The sequence below is a fragment of the Podarcis muralis genome, chromosome 2 (genome assembly GCF_964188315.1).
Source record: "Podarcis muralis chromosome 2, rPodMur119.hap1.1, whole genome shotgun sequence".
NCBI lineage: Eukaryota > Metazoa > Chordata > Lepidosauria > Squamata > Lacertidae > Podarcis > Podarcis muralis.
In genome coordinates this window covers 47,846,546-47,866,875 of record NC_135656.1, presented here as the reverse complement: position 1 = coordinate 47,866,875, position 20,330 = coordinate 47,846,546, and the positions used below count along the sequence as shown (strand labels likewise).

Below are 20,330 nucleotides of genomic sequence, written 5' to 3'. Positions count from 1 at the left end.
CTTAAGCTTAGTTACCACTGAAATTATAACTCTAGGTGTATGCTGGACTACTTCAGAGCACAGGTGGAGCTTATATGATTGAGTGCTCCTCCATACAAAAAATCTATTCACATAAGAAACTGCCTATGCAGAATTTCTGGTGGTGGTGATGGTTTATGAAGGAGCATGCAATCATGTGAATTCCCACCTGCCGCCTGAAATGAAACAGCCAAGTCACAGGTTTATCACTTCAGTTACAACTATGTCTTAGGAGAGCACAGTAGAACTAAAAGGTTGAATCCAACATATACATTGGTATGAAAAATAAAAAGCACAAAGGCTTTTTATCAGCCCCTCAGTCTAGCATCTTTGACAAATGTTATTTAAACCTAGCTGTCAAGAGGAGGTTGAGGAGGAAGGAGAGGTTAAAGACACAGTCATTAGCCTTTTGGAAAATATCCTGATTGGGATAACACCCTTGGAAAAACAAAGTTTATTGCTCTTTGGAAGGTTTGCTCACTGAGGGTCAACACAGAACAGTGTAGCAATAAAAGCTGACATTTCTCACTGGCAACATGCTGCTCTGCTTGGATTGTGTTGGCAGACTCTTCTGCCTCCCCTGCGTCTGATACTGATTCTATCTCAGACAGCAGGCAGGCTCAGCAGTTGGTAGGATCGAAGAGGAACAGCACACTGAGGAGCTAAAATGGTTTGAAGTGGCTGTAGCTGCAGGGACCTGGTCTCATTCCACAACTAGAAGTGAAACACTATTGTTAAACAGATAAGCCTTTAGAGTTGACCCACTGAAAATGCCTGTTTAATTTATGTATACAACAGAGCCCTGGGGAAAGGTAACATGCTTGCAGAGTGTCTTGTATATTTTGTTGTCTCTGTTCCATGTTTAGTTGTTCATCAGAGCAGTTTACTCAAACAAAAAGGGAAAACCTCAGCTTTCATGACACCAGTAATAAATTAAATAATACCAGTAATAAATAAAGTTTTGGACCAATTGATACATGCAGAACCTGACCTATAATCTTACTCGAGTTACCTCTTAACAACATTACACTGTCATGTGAGCAGTTTGCTGAGTACGAAGAAAATTCCTTTAATGTACCCTATGATAACTGGCAATGTTTTGAATTTCTATATGATTTTTTTACAGAGAAGTATTATGATGATACTACAAAATGGGGGCGGGGAAGAAGGGATGAGCTGACTTTTTGTCATTTGAGGTGCTGCACGAATTATAGCTAATTAATTAAATGAAAGAATATTTTACTGTTAGAGCAAACCAGCCCCAGACAAAAATCCTAGGTCTGATTCGGCTTTACCACTTGGTCACTTGGCTCATTGCTTTGCATTTTTCAGCTTTATTGATCTGATATAGTGCACTATTATAATGAATTGTTTTTACAAAATGTTCTTGCTGAAAATGTCACATTCTCCCTAAAGCCATGTATAGACAGATAAAAGTGTAAGATGTGGGCCACGTAATGAAAGACAGTGACAGCATTTCTGCTAATCAGGAAGAAACGCTGCAGATTCTACCCACGCAGCATAGAGGTCTTTGAAAATGTTGAGCACTGACCGTTCTAGACATCTCAAAAGAACTATATTTCTTAGGAAAGAATGGATCTGTAAACAGAAAGAGCCACCGTATAGAAACAAACATGTTAAGAGTTATTGTAAAGCAGTTATGGAACCTGTGGCCCTTCAGGTGTTCTTGGACTACAACTCCCATCATCCTTGAGCATTGGCTATGCTGGCTTAAGCTGATAAGAAGCTGAAGTCTAACAAATTTAGCCTGGATAGCTCAGTTGGTGCTGATAACCAAAGGCTGCAGGTTCGATCTCCGTATGGGACAGCTGCATATTCCTGCATTGCAAGAGGTTGGACTAGATGATCCTCATGGTCCCCTCCAACTCTATGATTCTATCTGATACCAACATCTGGAGTGCCACAGATCTCCCCACTCCTATTATAACAAACCCAGCTCCTGTAAACCAATAAAAGGCCCCTTGCTATGCTTTGTGCAAGATTTGTATTTTTTTAAAAAATAACTCCAAATTGTTATAACAATTCAAAGTAAGGCTGGATAGGATGGGTTGACATCCCACTTATTTTTCAAACTAAAATATAGCCATGCCACTTCCTTTCAGGTGAACATCAGGCTGAACTGTTCTACTTCCTTTTTTCCTCCCACTTCTAAACCATCCAGCTTCCTCACCTCCCTGCTTCCCAACATCAGGCATAGGCTTGTTACAAAGAATTTTTCTCTTCACCAGCCTTTTATTTGCAATCTTGTCTATCCTGCTCCTCACAGAGAAGGTGTTGATATAACAGAAGCAAATGCAGTCGGATGCAGTGCTTCCTTGGTTTTGAGGTGAAGTTGTCCTTGATGCTCCTATGAAGTGTTGAGTGTTACATCTTGGAATTATTCAGTTTTGCATTTTCCCCACTTCTTGGAATGTATGCCTTCATGCTGCATTTAATGGGTTCTGTTGTTAATTGTGTTTTTGAAGCGTCAAATGCTAATTACAAAAGAATACAATGAGTGAAGCATATTCAGGCAAGGCAAGTTCCTAAGAAGTAGTTTGAACCTTCAAAGAAGAAGCAAAATAAGTTTTCCCACAGAGATACTGCAAGTCCCATGCAACACCAAAAGTAAAAAAGGAAGAGCATTGTGATCTCTCTTCTTTTGCTGTGTTCTTTGAATCTCTGAAGTGTCTCTAAAGGGTAAGTATTATCTAGAGCTTTCTCTTAGTCAACTGATTCCTTCCCTTTCACTACCTCCCTTTTTCTCCCTTGCTATTTCTACTCCCTGTACTATCATGCAAATGTTCATAGGAAAATTACCTCAGGGCACTTCATACTGTTTCTTTCTATAATGACAAATAAACAATTTTCAACTTTTTAGTGTGGTTACCTTGTAAGAAAGTTTAGCAAAACTTACTATAAAACATCTTTCTCACCAACATTTCCTACGGACGTCTCACCAACATATCCCACAGTCTAAAATGCACTGGGAAATGTCAGTTTGGAATTCAGCACAAACTTGCCACCCGGTCCTTAGCAACTCAGCCGCTAATGACACTTAGCTGAATAATATTGTACCTACAGCTTACCACTAAACATTATTATAGGAACTCTCACTCCTCCTGACAGCCCCTTCACATGGGGGGGGGGGGAGGCAAAATGTTTAGCAAATATTTTATAATTTGCCACATGATAGAAACCAATTTGCCTGAGATAGCACTGCATTCTTTTATGTTTTATGTTAAGCTCACAAGCATTGCAAGCCAGCATTTATGGAAGTTTGCTGCCCCTCTGAAACACTACTCCCTATCCACAGAATTGCAAAACATATTCTGAACAAGTATACAGCTCCATCAGTTTGACTGACTAAACTAGGCTCTTGGAATATTTGCTAAACAGTAATACAGAGAAGTTTCAATCTCATTGGAGCTCTCAGACAGGATCTGAGTCTTCATAGTCTCAGGTTAATCATGTACCTAATTTTCTGATTATTGACTTGTTCCCACAAAGGATTCAACTTGCTTTGGCATATCAGCACTCATCAGTGATGAACTGTCAAGTGAAGTTTTATGCTCTTTTCACAGATCACATTTTTAAACTGAAGGAACATGGTGTTTTCAATTTTAACTTTAGGGCAACATCCAATGTCAAATTCAGATTATTTCTATTAATCTAGTGAGATGTAAAAGGGGTGGGAGCTTTTATTGCTGCTTTCATTTTGATATGGAACAGGCTGACTGTTTGTTTCTAGAATCACATTAAGCAATCGATGGATCCTGCTCAGTTGAGTTACCCTATTGTCAAGCTTTATAGCTGTGCAGAAAGTTAGTGCATAATTTTTGGTTATTGAAATAGCTGAATATTGTTAACTCAAGCCAGGATAAAAGAAGAATTGAAGCTTTTGTCTGGGGAATGTTTGAGCTGTAGGCTCCTGCAGGGAAAAAGCTCACTCAGGAGAAAGCTTAAGCCAAGATTTGTGGATTTAAAAACTTATTCAAGACAACAATAAAGTAAAATCCCAGGATAGAATGTGCCTTATGGATCTGCTGTGTTTGAGCTATGTTAAGGAGATGGAAATGAATTTTCACCTGGTAATTCTCTCTTTAAACTAAGAACATCCAAAATGATGAAAATGTAGAAGAGCTGCATCCATACGAATGCTACTACAAATTAACACACAGCAAGGCAACTTAGGACACAGATAATATTCCATATGTTCTGCAGAAGCTCACTCTGACAAGAAATGTTATGGGAAAGGCAAAGTTTTTGCAGAAAACAGCAGTTCTGTACATTCTCTTTCTTCTCCATTCACAGCAAAGTCTAGTAATACAAAACAACTTGGTGGGTTATTGTACTGCTGAATTTCCTCACTCCTACAAGTAGCAGCCAGTAAGGTGAAGTGGAGGCAGGGAAACTCACAAAATTCTTTCAGAAACACTGTATCTCCAGATCTCAGAACATAATCCCACCAAAAAATTAAAATAATCACTAACACTTCCCCCCATGAAACATCTTCATACAATACCTGGACATGTGAAGGTGGCAGTCCTCTTCTTATGTATACAGCAAAAAGGGCATCCTTCCCTAACGAGATATTGAATTTCAGAAATTGTGGCTGTGTGATATGGATTTGTGACCGCCAGAATACTCCTTGTGGTACTTCCTGAGTGACCCTCCGTCCGACCTCTGCCTCCCCGCTATCTATGCTGTTGTTTCTAGAGGCCCAAGGTCCTGGAAGACAAGAGCCAATAAAAGCAGATGAAAGTCAGATTCAAATAGCTATATATTTAGCAGTCTCATTTAAGATGAAACTGTGTGGCAATCTTAGACGTCAAAGCAAAACTTAATTGACAAGACTAATTTATCAACCCATTTCTTTAAAAAAAGTAGTGAAAATACACTGCTTTCAATAGAGTTATTTCAGTGTAAGTGTGAGAATCTGCTTCTTAGAAAGCTATAAACTTGCTCCCTGGGGCTTCTGAAATCTTGCATACAGCTTCCTCTCCCATTTTTAATTCCATGATTGCTCTTTACTGATCAAACATAATAAGAGCAGAGAGGCAGCTAAGCACATTAAAAGCTCCTTGCAGCCTTTTCAACATCCTAATGTGAATGGGATATAAAAATAAATCCACATGGGAAAGTAAGGCAGCAATTTCAAAAGGGAAAGGAAGGGGGTAATTTCAATGTAAATTCACTGATTGAGGAATTTTATTCATCATATGTCAAATACCAAGCAAGTTCGTAAACAATCAAACTATTAAAAAAAGAAAACCCCAAGTCCATTAATTTTAGATTTGCTTCTGCTAAATATAAGATTAGAATGAAACCAAATGTATTGTTTTCCAAAGGCTCATGTTGCTTGAAACTTGACCAGCTGAAAAATAAAATTATCTCTCCAATATAGTTAAAAACCCCTTGCTGATTCTTGACAAACAACTTCTTTCTGGACAAGCAACTTTGGACTGCACCTGGGAAAACTGTGAGATTTTGGATGAAGAGTGGTAGAAAAATATTTTTAAATAAAATAAATAAGAGCATCACCCATTATTTGTCTTTTCAGCAACATAAGGTAGGTCGAGCTTCATGATTTTGTCTGCATAATTTTGTCACCTTTAGAGTGGATTTTTTTGTTCATTATTGGTTTCTGGTAGTATAACCATGAGGACATAAGAATTGCCTTGCTGGATCATTTCATTCCATGCAGAGCCATCTTTGACATGACAACCAGGTGCTCCAAAGCAGCTCACAAACGTGGCACAAAGGCAACAATCATCCCAATATTTGTCTAATGATTTAAAGAACCTTGACTAAAAGTCACATCTTTCAACAATTAATTCCATAAGTTAGTAGAACAAATATTGTGTATATTGGAGCTTCTGCAATTCAATTTAATTTGGTGACTTGGGCAGTTGTATAGCTTGAGGGTACTCCTACATGCAGTATTGTCAGGAAGTGTCAGTGCCATGGAGCGCTTATTATGATGTTTAGCTAGTTCACCAGCTATGGCATTCCTGGTCACTGCTGGCCACAGAGACCCATCTTCTGGTAATCGCCTGTTTGGATTATGAAACTCTGTAACACTTTCAACATGGATTTCCCTTGAATATGGTTCAAAAGCTACGGTTAGTGCAGAATGTTACTGCCAGATTGTTAAGTAGATCAGCTTATTTTATTTACTTTCATTCTATGATATCTGTACTAACTATGTATATGTTACTCGATCCAATTCAAAGTGTTGCTTAAAAAATTGGAGCTCAGGAACACCTCTCCCAATACAGAGTTGCACATGTGTTAAGATTTTCAGAGGCAATGATGAGGGACTGGATAGAAACCTTAATTAAAATAAAACGAAAGTATTTCAAGATTGTGAATCTTATTTCAGTTTCAGCTATCCAGCTGCTTTAAAGTATGTGATAAAATGGAAGCTTTTTTCTACCCTTCTAATATTTACAGAAGTTTATATTACTATATGGTTTTTAATTCAGATGGTTAAATCTGATATGTTGACATGATCACAAATATGGTTTAGATAAATTTGCACCCATATACGAACACACATCTAGGATATAGTTACACCTCTGGAAGTGAATCGGTTTGCCAAAATCTGTCATAATTTTTGCCAAATATTATCTTTGAGAGACAGCACTTTCAACAAGGGCATAAGAATGTGGCAGGGAAGTGTGTATAATCCAAGTAAGTACCAAAACATATCCTCTGCATCCATTGTCTTTAAATGTAATTACCACTGCAACAAGTTTTCAATTTTAAATTCCAAATTGCCTGTGCTCTTGAGGCTTACACTTGCATGTAATGAAAAGCCATTTAAACATATTCTGTTGCCAATGTCTTTACATGGTAAGAGAATGCTTTGACTGAACATTGTTAATCTTTGAATAACAGTTTTTAATAAGCTGTGTCTTTTTTGAATTTTCTAGGTTAATGGGTCTTCAACAATATCCGAGGACAAAGAAAAGGCAAAGAGAAACACAAGAGCATGTTGGCTACAAATGGAACAAATGGGATTAATGTAATATCAAGCAACATGCCTATGTGGGTATGCCTGAGCAACTCATCATCCTCAAGAGGTATCAAGTGAAGATTCATAATGGAACAATGATCCTTTCTACAAGCACTGTCTTTCATCTGAGGATCTGTAAGTACCTTGCACACATTGAGGAACCAAGCATCACAACCAGGTATTGGCATCCTCAGAATAAAAAGAGAAATACCAACTATCAAGAGCATGGCAATGTACTAAGGGTAGCACATCAGTCAGTGGCAGTGATGGATAGAAAGGCTAGAATATAAAAGGTGTAATTTTCATCTATCACTTAAGAACGTAAGAAGTGCCATGTATTTGCAAATTGATGCAGATTTCATCATTCAATTAAGACAACAAAGCTTTTCCTAATCTTGTAACTTCCATGCTTGGACTATAGACCCAAGGTTACCAAGCAATGAGTCAAATAACGAAAAAGTAACAGCTTTACTATTTGTTCAAAAACAACACAGAATCTTATGTCAATGTAAGAACTAAAAGCTTAAGGCATAATTGAAGGTGCCATACAATTCTGTTGTTTGGAGTGGTATGGGGAGAATATAATCCACTGAGGAAGTTTCCATGGGTTAAAAACATGTCTAGATTTTAACTTTTAAATAAAATAATATAGTTTTGTGGATTGACACACCTCTATTGTGGGTAACAGATCACATTATCTGCTCCTGAACCTGGTAAGAGGACCATGATATATGCGCATAATATTCAGCAGTAAGTCAACAAACATCTGCCCTAAGCTTTGTTGATCTTTGCTTCCAAGATGACAATGGACTCTAGTTGCCTTAAGCCAAGGTGATGCTTCCCCACAAAAGCCTAAGTCAACCCTACATGATTGCTTGAAGGGTTGCTGTAAGATCACAGCAGTGGGCTGGGTTAAGAGAGCAGTAAAACACCACTGCCAAGCCATTGGCAATGCTTTGGAAATTGAGCCCAAATATGACCCCATGGATACCTTCTGATGGGTAGGACAAGAGGACAGAACCTTTGATTCTTTGTTCTACCAGCTTACTGTGAAACATTAGCTAGCAAAATGATTATATAACATTGTCTTATAAACCAAACCACTCTATCCTAACTTTTCCCCTGTTTGCAGTGAGGGAGCCCATTGGAGATGCCTGTCGCCACCTTCACCACTCAAGTCACCCACACATGGGTATAGTTTTTGAACAGGGTTTATCCACATGAACCATAGAGTTGGAAGGGACCTTAGTGTCATCTAGTCCAATCCCCTGCAATGCATGAATCCTGCCCACAGCTGTCCCTGGGTGGGCTCGAACCACCAACCTGGTTAACAGCCATATGAACTGACCCATTGCATCACAGAGATTCCAAGTTCTATGCAAGTAAGCCAAACCACCTCGCTTGACTGTGCAATTTGATCCCACAAACGTTAAATTGTATATGAATAGGTTCCATTTAAATACTATACCAGTGCAGGGACAGCCTTACACCTATGGACACTGTCACAGTGCAAAGACAGGAAGATGTTTTTAAAAGAACTTGTTTCCTTTTTTTGTCCACTGTATGCCCTTCCATATTATCAATTATTGGCTTGTATGTTTCATTAAGATATGTTTTCTCTTTAATTGAGGCATACTGGCACATTAAAGATGTGATAAGCAAATGGCATTGTAGTAACTGAAAAATGTCCCCTGTACTGAAATGGTGGAGAATACATATATCATGTGCCTTCAGCATACTTGCGTAGTAAGGAGTATTTGCAGAATTAATTAACTTTGTTTTCAATTTCCTTATCTGAATATTTCATAAGCATGAACCAAACTGCAGTGAAGTTAATAAGAAGCTCTCTGAAAAACTTAGCTTTGGGCTCTAGAACAGCTTACTCCTTCTGCAAAAGTAACAGGTGTTTTAAAGTGGAAGGCTACATAGCAGAAGTCGAAGGCTGTGATGGAAAGACCACTGTAGTAGCCTCATACTTGCATATTTCATACTTCTTGTTACTGTAGTGGATAGACTATTTAATACAGATCTTTGAAGATGTACTTTAGGAATAATGGACTAAATTAGTTAGCTACATGAGTTATCATCCTTTTTTCATGTTGATGTTAAACTAATCAATTTGACATCACATTCAAATGTTATAATTCTATGGAATTGTGCATAAGTAGGCAGTGAACAACTCAGGAACAAATTTCAAATATTTCAAACAATTAAAAGGAAATACAATTAAAAATAGTAGTGTCTCCTACAAGCTTTAGAGGCAAATCAGTTTTGAACAGTTTTGTCTCCTTAGACTTAGTTCAGAGGTCAGCAAGGTTTATCTTGCCTGGGCCAGATTGGCCCCGTGGAGATCCCTCCATGGGTCAGATTGTGCACGCGTGTGAGTGTGCATGCTTGCGATTTTCAGCATCTGCGCATGCGCAGGGGTGATTTTCGGCACCGTGGAAGCAAGTCCCTGCGTTGTGCTGTGCCAGTTTAGCACAGCGTGCGAGCAGGCAACTCAGTTCGGGGTGGCTCGTGGGCCGGTCAAATGACCTCTGCAGGCCGCTTCGGCCCATGGGACTTAGGTTGCTGACCCCTGACTTAGTTCATTTAAAACTGAAATGATAAAAGGATGCTGCAAGGTAGGTTATAGAAATGAAGCCCCTACAAGAGTACCTGTAAAATTTAACAAAAGTTACAAAGTACGCCTGCATAAATCTGCTTTAGAAATTATTCTGCACCACATATTTTTATCTGTAGCAAAAAAACTGAATACTGAGTATTTTGTAAGACATCACACTTCATTCCTATTAATTCTATAGGCAGTACAACTAGCCCAGGGATCATTTGAACTCTTAGAAGGGCTCAGAAGACTTGTATTTCATTGTCTATTAACACAGTTCATGCCATACATGATACAGTTTTGAGCTGTCAATAAATTCTGCTAATAGCACTTGCTTATAGTTCTGCTGAGTCTACATTCTTCTGTAGTAACTACTGCTTTACTTCCTAGAACTAAAAAAGTGCCTATCTCTCACCAAAGCTGCAATGTCAACTTACTTGCTCTAAATGAACACTTAACAGTTTTTTTAAATGTAGAAGAAATGAACACATTTCAGATGGTCAAAATACTATAATAAACATACATGGGGGGGAAGGCTGCTCCCATGACTTGTGTGTGTGTGTGTGTGTGTGTGTGTGTGAGAGAGAGAGAGAGAGAGAGAGAGAGAGAGAGAGAGAGAGAGAGAGAGTTCAGTAGTGTGTAATTAGATAGGCAGAAAGAGTACTAATAGCTCAGACCTAGGCATGAAACAGTAGATGAAACATATGAGTTTTTTGACAGTGGGGCTAGGCTACATACCGAGACCCTATTAATTTGTAGATCCAGTAAATGCTAAAATCTAAGCAAGGATTCAAATTCCTGGAATAGGGTGTTAATGCTGTGAACCCCTCCATCATATATATGTGTAAATATACCATATATCATAAAGGCGCCTGGGACCCCTTGAATTTCACACCACTTGGAGATTGGAATGGTGTATAACACATACATACAACCAGGCTGCGCGTGTGAGTATATATATATATGCACATACAGAGTAACAAATTTTGCACTAAAGACACTCTTTAAATTACTTGGTTTTTCCAGAGGTCCTAGATAGCTTAAACAAATGTATTTATTTGCAGCATTGATCCATTTTGTTTTCATGGTCTACAGCAGTGGTTTTCAACCAGTGTGCCATGGCACCCTGGAGTGCCTTGAATGATGGTCAGGGGTGCTGCGGGCAACACTGGCCTCTGTTTCTCTTTCCTTCCCTCCCTTCCTCTGATGCCTTCTTGTGTGTCTGCCTTCCAAAATCTTGCAGCAGTACTGGCTACAAGCTCCTCAGGTGCCTCTGGGGCTGGCCAGGGAGTACTGGTTGCCAGGAGCTGAGGCAGCACTGGAATAAGTAAGGAAGTGGGCGAGGGACCCTAGGCCAGCCAGTCCACCAGACTTTGCTGTTGGGAATGGACAGACAGGTTCCAGGGCCCCGTTGGCCAGTGTGAAGAGTCATTTCTCTTTGGGGCGGGGTGTGTGTGTGTGTGTGCAGCTCAGAGGACTCCCAAGGAGAGGGGAGAGGAGAGGAGGTTGAGGAAACACTCCACAAGGGTGTTCGAAAAGGGTGAGAGGCTGCCAGCTCGGCAGGCAAGAGGTGACATAACTGGGCTCCTGAGCCCCACAGGGGTGCCACAGAAAGAATGCAGTTGGTCAAGGAAGACACAAAAAGGTTGAAAAACTCTGGTCTACAGGAATGCTTGCATCACCCATTTTCACCTACTGTTTGTCAATCTGTTCATTTACTTGTGCATATTTCAGGGGGCTAATGCAAACCATCAGTAACATTCTGATATAGCATAAGCTAGAAGAAACCATGGAGAAAATCTAAAAAAAAGAAGAAGAGGTGAGCCTTTAGCTAAACTATAATACTCTAGAATAGAATAACAGTGGCAGAATTTAAAAATGCTGCAAGCTGGTGTCTTGGAGTTTGTTTATCTCAGGTCTCATAGCTGCTAAAAATACTTTGCAATTTTTTCTCTTTTATCACAAGTCTATATGAAAGGAAGTTTTAAATGCTTATTTCTTCTTTTTACCCAGGGAAGTCATTTTGATCTGTAAATCAAATATGTATTTAGCCACCTGTAAATATAAGATTGATCTCCTTTCTCCATTATTTATTTTTAGAGGGGTGTTATTTACCCAGTTCAAATTATTGTTTTGTTATGTGCACTGCAGAGTGGAGCTCAGTACTCCTCAAGCATGCCCGAGCGGGGGGAAAAATCTGAGGCCAAAGGTATCCATTTATATCCCCCCTTCAAAAGGATATTCTGAAAATGACACAGCATGGACAATAGCAGCATAAGCTGCATCTCAGACAGACAAATTGACTCATAACATTATTGAATGTGCCCAGGATAGCACATTTTGTTTCTCAGAACTGAGCTCATATTAACCAATATCAAGGAAGTTTGGAAGATTTAAGACCCAGACACAATGAAGCTGTGGTGGTGCTGGATTAAATTGGGCCACAACTCTACTGAGCATGTATCCATGTGATCAACGAGCCCACCAGCTGACAAGCTGTCATTCAACCACTGTTGAGGTCTGCCACAGTGTGAACAGCTTCCAGTGGACCTCATCCAGTCACTAGTAGGGGGTGCTGTGGCCCACCAGCCCTGAAGCTGAGCTTCTGGAAAGCACCACCCTTCAAGGTCCCTTAAGGGGATTCCATGCTGGGTTGGGGTGAGGTGCCCCTCCCAAGCTCCTCCTTACTAAGGATCCACTCCAAAGTTGTGAAGATTGCTTTCAGGAAGGAAAATACCCACAGGACCCAGCCAATCCACCTGTGGTCAAAATCCCCCTCCCCCCAAGCCCTGAAGCCAGTGACTAACTGTTGTCCATAGGAAGGCACTCATCTGCACCACCAAGAACAGCTCTGGCTCTGTCCAGTGTATTTTGACAATCTTTAAGAAACTGTGGCATGTTGAGCAAACACCCCATGGATGAAAAAGATTGTCAAAATACACTGGACAGAGTCTGAGCTGTTCTTGGTGGTGCCATGGGTGAGTTCAGCTGCCTTGGTCTTATTTATGCCCACATGTCATTCAGAGAAGATGAGTTGAGCTAAGGTTCACACAATGTTTAGCCAGGCAGACAAGACATCATCCTAAAATGATATACTTCCTTCTCTAGATTTTCCTTCTGTTGACCATCCACAATCAGCTGAGCAGGGAGAGTATCTTCTTCCAACCTCCACTTCAGGAAACCCTCATTCTTTTCCATAGACAAACTGTCAGGAAATGGGGTGGAAATGTGCTCCTGACACTGCCTACCCTGTGGGGCAGCTCCTTTTATTGTGCTGCGCTTCTGATGGAACAGTTTCAGGCCCATCCCACTGTTCTTATTTTTGACAAAAACCTCTGGGGTAAGCACAGTGCATCTTGACACTGCATGGGAAGGTCACAACCAGAAATCCTTGCTGGTACCCCATGTAGTTAGTCACCCATGTAGTGACTAAAGGCTTGACAAATCACTATATCATGGGTTCACTTCAACATCATCAGAAAGGTGACAAGTGTGATAGACAGTATCTCAGAATATAAATGCTGAGGATGAAGGATTATCACTTCGTTTGGGCTCCTTGCCTGCTTCAGGAGGAAGGGTGGGATATAAATTCAATAAAAATATAAACAATAACAATTCACAAACAAGTGATGTAATACTAAATAATTCACATTAATTGTATTTCACATGAGTAATAATAATGGATTTCACATCAATTACAGTGCTTTGAAAGTAGTACACTGAAGTTTATGAAACATCCCAAGTGCTCAGAAATCAAAACCTTTACCAATGTTCAATGCTGCATGAATTCACATTACAGCCTTTTGCTTGTTTGCATCTTAATGTGCCCTAAGGTATAATTTACTTGGTACAGTACTTAATAAGGTTAAGCGTCCCACAACACATTGCGTACCTTGATTAAAACACAGCCTAAGTAAATGACTAAATGCAACAATGCTTTGTGGGATAGACAAGGGTGCTGGATATATGGAATTTGACATTTTGAGGGCTTTCATTTCAAGTATCAGAGAAGATGAGGAGGAGCAATACGGTGCAATGCGTTAATTTCTTACTCCACACGTGCTTGCATGTTAGAATAATCACATGTTCAAAATAATTGGTAAGTTGATTTTTATAAAACATTCTACGATTTGCAATACCAAGCTGTACATAGCAGGTCACACTTCCTAGGTTACTGTGTCTAATAACCTGGGCATATTTAGAAGTCAGGACATCATAGCATAGAAAAATTAGAACTAGAAATAATCCATTTGATTGTTTACCCACTATTCTATCATTTGAATTATTTAGGAGTTATGGATGGAACAACTATGCCTACCTGCACTGTGTGAAAAATCCCCCCTCTCTATCTGGTGCTTATTCTCTTTAGATATTTGTAGATTAGTAGTTTTCAACCATTTTAGACCTGGGACATACATTTAGCTGAAACATGCATTTTGGAAACCACTTCTTAATTTTTAACCACACATTTGAATAGTGATAGTGTTCCAGGTAAAAACCACAGTAGGTCAGGCTGTGACCCTGTAGCATACCCTGATTAATTAGCAGCAGGCAAATGTTGTGTACTGCTATATGTTTATCCTTCCCTCTGTTTCTTCTGTTTCACCATTTTTCTGGCCAAAGCAGACAAATGACAAATGTAATGACAAATGCCCACTCAACATAGTACACTACTTTCAGCTTTTGATCATGCTTTGATAAAATGCCAAGTTTATTAGTACAAGAAGAACATCTGGCCAGTTTTCAACAGCAAAACATGCAGTCACCCCTGAATACAGGCAGACAATGCTTATATAGCCAGCCCTATGCATGTTTACTCAGATGCAAGTCCCACTCTTTTCAGTGAGGCTTTCAACATAAGAGGTTCACATTTACTTCCACACTGCAAAAAGGTAGCATAAGACAGAGTTATCTTACTGCTCATATTTCAAGGGCTAACATGTGTCTCTCTCAGTTTGGAAGGCTATCATCTTTTTAAAGTAGTTGCTGGCTTCATCCTGGGCTCTGTCAATTATGAAAGGTCATTCTGCACAACCGAGGAGGCAGGACCTGAAACAGCTGGTGTGTGAAAAGCTTGACAGAGGGCTTCTTAAAAACTGCTGGCCTGGCAATATTAGCCTTAAATTAAGTGAATGAAAAGGAAAAGGCAGCAAACCTTTCAGACTTCTTCTGCTACCATGTCATGTCTTTTTGAAGTTTGTTTTATTATTGCAGAGAAGAACATATGGGTTCAAATATAATATTCAAAGGTTTTATTTGGGATGTCACACAAAAAGATCATTAATTTCTGTATATCTGATGAGATGGCCTCTAGATCACAAAAGCTGATGACATAATAAAATTTGTTACTCTTTTTAAGGTGCCACACGACTCTTTTTGCTGTACATTTGGTTGTAAATTTTTCACTCTTTTCTAGCTGCTCCTAAATCATCCATTTCTTTCTTTTCTGCTCTAGTCCTGGAGACTGCCAGTACATGATAAATGTGGTAATCTCCCCCCACCCCGGCAAGACTCCTGTGTCATCAGCATTTGTATTACAGGCAGAAAAATTCAACAGGTGAGGACTCTTACATCTTCATCTCTATGACAGAGATGCTCTGCTTACTGAGCTTCTGCCTGTCGTGCCACGCAAAGGCCAAGGCAGAAAAGAGCAGCAGCAAGCCCACAGGGGGGTAAATCAGAAACAATCCCCTTCATTGTGATACTGTGTTTGAGGGCTATTCATGCTTAGGGTTACCAACTGGCCATAAGAAGTATGCCCTACCTAGCTTGGGCTTGTGTTGTTAACAGCAGTTCACTTTTCAGAAATCAGTAAGTAAAAACTTCTATGGCACTGAGATAAATTTTAGTGCTTGCTAATATCTGCATATCAAGCCACAGCTTGGGGAGGGGAAGGAGTTGGCAACTCTATTCATGATGTTAACTACCCTCAGCATAATTGATCAAAAATCTAGTTTATATGGTGACCTGAAAGTCCTCAGCATATGTTTTATAAACAAAAATGGTTTGTGCTTTCCTTCAAATATGCAGATTTCTAAAGGAAAATTACCATCCTACCATTTCTCCATATAACTCCTGTTTTTTCTTAGTTTCCCAATTAGGCAAGCATGGAAGCAATAATCTATTTCTTCAGAAGCAATCCCCATGTTGTTTCCCCTCACTCTGGTTATGCCTGGTTTTGCATCTCTTTAAGATTTCTAAGCTATCCACAGTATGGGATGTGAAGTTCAGCAGTCCATATTATTGTTGCTCAGAACTGCTAGGGATATGTATTAAAGCTGACATTGCAGGATAAGGTCCCTTTTAATACTGTTGCAATTTTGCCAGATATGGCAGTACAAGTGGAATTCATGGAGAAGAACTGCTGCAGTCAAATGATGCAAGTAACAGTACTCCTGGAAGTGGACCGTGAATAATGTTTTTAATATACTCAAATGAAATACATTTATTTTAAAGCTTTAACTACAGGTTGTTGTATGTGAAAGACTGGCTGTTCTACAAATAGCAAAAGATGCAGCTGAATCCTCACCTTTACCTCCAGATGGCATTGTTGCTACATCATCAGAGCCTGGCAATCCAGTCCGTATTCCATTGTTAAAGGTGTGTCCATCTGCTGGTTGTAGCTGCCAGTTTAGCCCAAGCATATGCATTGCTGCAAGACACAGAAAGCCGGGGAAAATAAACATACAATGTATACATTACAAAAGTCATGAGGGAAGAGAAAACCATTTTAAAATAAAGCTGCTTTGGGATGAAATAAAGCTTTTTTCGGGGCAGGGGGTATAATGCATGGGAGCAATGTATTTTATATTTGTTGAACTGCTTCAGTGTACAGTAGTACAATGAAAAATATATAGATAAGACTACATATAATAAAAATAACTGGATAACAGAGACAAAAAGTGGTTCATTAACATGCCACTATAAATCAAGTATAAAGACAAAACATTCCTCAAAATAAAATCATATTATTTTGTTGTGCAAAGACTGCAATAGTGTGCACAATCAGATAGAAGTCAGTTCCACTGAATAAGGGGGACTTACTGCTGAGTAAACATGCCAAGAATACAGTTGAAAGTCTGACAGCTGCCTCTATTTAGAACTGAAATGTGCGTAATACATTTCACAATAAATGCAAAGCCTTTCTTCAGTGTTTTAACATGTGTAGAGTTTATTTTTGGATCTCATTGTGTAGAGGACATTTAAAACTCACTGGGGAAAGCAACTGTTTAATTAACAGTCGCTATTAGCCGTTGATTAATCAGAAAACATTTGCTTTCGTGTCATTGTCATTACCTTTCTGGAAGACACCTAGGAACTGTAAAAAAAAGGGTGGAAAAAGAATAGCCAAGCCTAAAGCCAAACCATAGTTTTTAAGAGGTTGAAAGTAGTATGAGAGAAGCATTGTTTTAGAGGTTATACACTCTTTTCTTTTGTGTCTGTGTTGTCTCTGGAGAAACAGACTTCTCAAAAGCACCTATGAACAAAGAGCCAGATTATATGTTACATTTTATAGGTGTTTAAAGATGTTTACACCTAAAATTGTATAGTATGAGGGCCATGCTACATGTTATGCTAAATGCTTATCATGCTGCTACAGATGTGCTTTTGTCTTTATTCAATTATAAGTGCAGGGGTGTGTGGGACTGCAGCACATGGGGGTATCCTTTTTCTCTTCCACTGCAATCCAGAAATACTCTCCCACCATGCTTACGAGGGTTAGCACCCAAGGGAGCTTCCTCCCCCAAAAAACTTCATTTGCAGGGGGGAATCTTTCTGTCTGGATCCCAGCTTGAAAGTGAATGAATAAATGTTTCCTTTAGTATGCTGCAGTACCAAAAGAACCCACCTATATTTTTTTAATAAAAAAAACCTCTCAGACATGGGCATGGCAAGGGGAGGGGGCAGGGGAGCAAATCAAGTAAATAAATAAAAATACTTAACTGTCTGACCAATCACATAATGGGTAGCTCAGTTCTGTCCCCCCCCCCCATGATCCTGGTTACGTGCATGCTTAGACATCGCTGCTTGCTACAAAAATTGATGTCTAGTTTGGCTCTGAATATGTTCCCCAACACTGCAATTTGTCTGCAGCTCCCTGCCTGCTCTCTGTGAAATGGTCCTCAGGTGTGTGCGCCCACCATAAGGAAATAAACATCAACCATATTACCTTAAATTCTCTGAGGAGCAAAACTGTCTCTTTCAAGTGCAATATGTTGAAGTCCAATTACATATTTGCATAAAATTTGCATATGCCAACATGCCCATACCTCCTCAGAAGTACAAGGGGAACAGGACCCTCCAGAAGACCCCAGCTTTTAAAGACCTAGGCGCACTGCCATAAGAATAGTTGGTTGAAAGTAATTGATAGGACAGCGATATTTTAAGAGTCAAAGATTCCCTCACTGCCGGTGAGGGAAGCAGGCAGACAATAGAAGCAGCAAGTGATGGCTGTCTCGTGTCACCAGGCAGCTTAAAAGGATGTATATATTCATGAACCCCAAGTTGTGACCCAGCATCCCTAAGGACTATCCATCAACTACGGTAACCAACCTTCCTTCCTTCAGGATTTACAGAACTCAGTATTACACAGGTGCAGCAAATTATGTAGCTTTGTCCCCATTTCCAATTGCTCAGATCTATCTGAAAAACTTGCCTCATTACAACCAGTGCAATAATTAAATGTGCTTTGAATTATTAATGTGCAAGACCAGTTAATGAGTTTGGAGGTATTATTCTTCACAAATATACTTCGTTCCTAGTCTGTGTTGAGCACTAAATGGTTTTGCTGAGTTCCGTTCTCTACCTTACAAATGGCCAGTCAGCCGTTGAAGGACTGGAAAGAGGACACAGTGGGTTAATTTTTAAAAACAGTTTCTCTCAGGAGAGTCTGGTTCAAATGTAGCAGGGGTCACAAGTGAAATGAATTTGGTAGGCCTAGTCTCCAATGGTAGTTATGGCTACAGTTCAGAAGGAATGTACAATTCATCACCATTGACAGTAGCTACTCAAGAGAGGCCTGGAAATGGAATAGCTGGGTCTTGAGGGTCAGGATAAAGGGCCAACAGAGCAGCTACGTGGTGAAGCAGGCCCAGGCCTGACAACATTATGTTTGAGGCTGCTTAGTGCAATCAGCCATTAAAAATGTATGAGTCTAAAGTGACAAAATCCTCCTGGGCTGATTTCCACAGAAATGTTTGAAGGGGTACATATATTAAGGTAAAAGGTAAAGGACGATAAAGTCCAGTCAAAGGCAACTATGGGGTGAGGCGCTCATATTGCTTCAGGCCAAGGGTGCCGGCGTTTGTCCACAGACAGCTTTAATAAGCACCCCACACAAACATCCACATCCATGTGGTGTTTTTCTCTTGGGGAGGAATACAAAGCAGAATGAGCATAGCTAGATGCAACTCTGATTTTGCTAACAAGCAACACAGTTGTTGAGACATTGAGCAATCACATAGGGAAACAAGAGATCGTATCCTTCACGTACTGAGGTCACAGCAGCTTTGTGGGGCATTGCTAAACTGTTCTCACACAGAAGTGTCTGGTAAAGGATAAAGAACCAATCAATACGTATTAGATGAAATATGTGGAGTGACATCGTCATCTGCTTGTGTAAACACAGTAGCCAGCTACACACTGTGTTTAGAGAGAGGGTTATCAAGAGCTGAAGATTTTTTAAGGATCAGCATTGTCAATATATAGCAGGAGAAGAAAATACCCACTGCTCATCATAAATGAAAGACAGTTAAGTTTGCAAGGCCAGGTCTTCAATAGATGCTAGGCTCTTTACTTATAATAAAATTTGTTTTATACAACACCATTGGTTCGGACTTTATAACTGTGAATCAGACCCCAGACGATTAGTACTGCAAGTAAATATAAAGAAAGCAAGAAAGGTATGTTCCTGTCAAAGGTATGCAAATGAATTTTTGTTAAACATTAGGACTGGGAAATTAAAACCAAAACCTAAACAATGGGGTCACTTTCTACACATTTTTGCTCTTCACTCGGAGAACTGGCATGTTAACAGGTGATGTCAGCTGATGGGTGAGGTTCAATCCAGTGTGGAAGCTTTGCAAACACATTCCCTGTGGGTTATATGCTGGTAAAACAGACCCTGCAGAACGCAGGATCAAACCCTTCCCACACATCAGCTGTCAAGCAGAGAGTTTAATTCTGCTGGGTGCTTTTTTGCCAGCATGTTCTCTGAGGGGAATGGGCTGGTAGGCTCCTGTGGGTCAACGGTCACAGGTGGTTGGGATCTCCTACTCATAAGTAACCTGACATAGGGAGGGATTCAATGTAGCACTAAAAAGATTGCTCCCCCAGTGCAAGCATGCCTGCTTGCCTAATGGAACAATCTGCCCTCTTCTCCCTTTGCTCACAGTTCTAGGTTCTTCTGACCCCTCACAACTGGGGAGGTGAAGGGGTCATGTAAGGGGAGGAGGGGGGGGGGAGTTGCCTTGCAGTAGCAGAAGTTCTTGCACAGCCTTACACTGGCAGGGGTTGTTGGTTGAATCCTGCCCATAAACATGATGTCAAATTATTGACAGGCGTGTGTCCCTGCTGACCTATCAAAGTTCGCCTGTGGAATGAGGGAGATCAAGATCTGGCCCATCAGGCGAAAAAGTTTCGCCACCTCTGGTTTAACCAGTGAGATCTATCTTGTAACTGGCCTGT

The 20,330-nt window shown here is 40.0% G+C and overlaps 1 protein-coding gene across 18 annotated transcripts in view; it reads right to left on the bottom strand.

Annotated features, from left to right (window-relative positions):
• Positions 1-20,330, bottom strand: part of TENM2 (teneurin transmembrane protein 2) — a 753,358-nt gene that overhangs the window by 128,664 nt on the left and 604,364 nt on the right. For all 18 annotated transcript variants that reach the window (XM_028717464.2, XM_028717467.2, XM_028717466.2 and 15 more), the window contains 2 exons: positions 16,174-16,296; positions 4,544-4,749 (listed from right to left, as the gene is read on the bottom strand). In XM_028717464.2, coding sequence (XP_028573297.1) covers positions 4,544-4,749; positions 16,174-16,296 — 329 coding nt within the window. The remainder of the gene's footprint in view (positions 1-4,543; positions 4,750-16,173; positions 16,297-20,330) is intronic.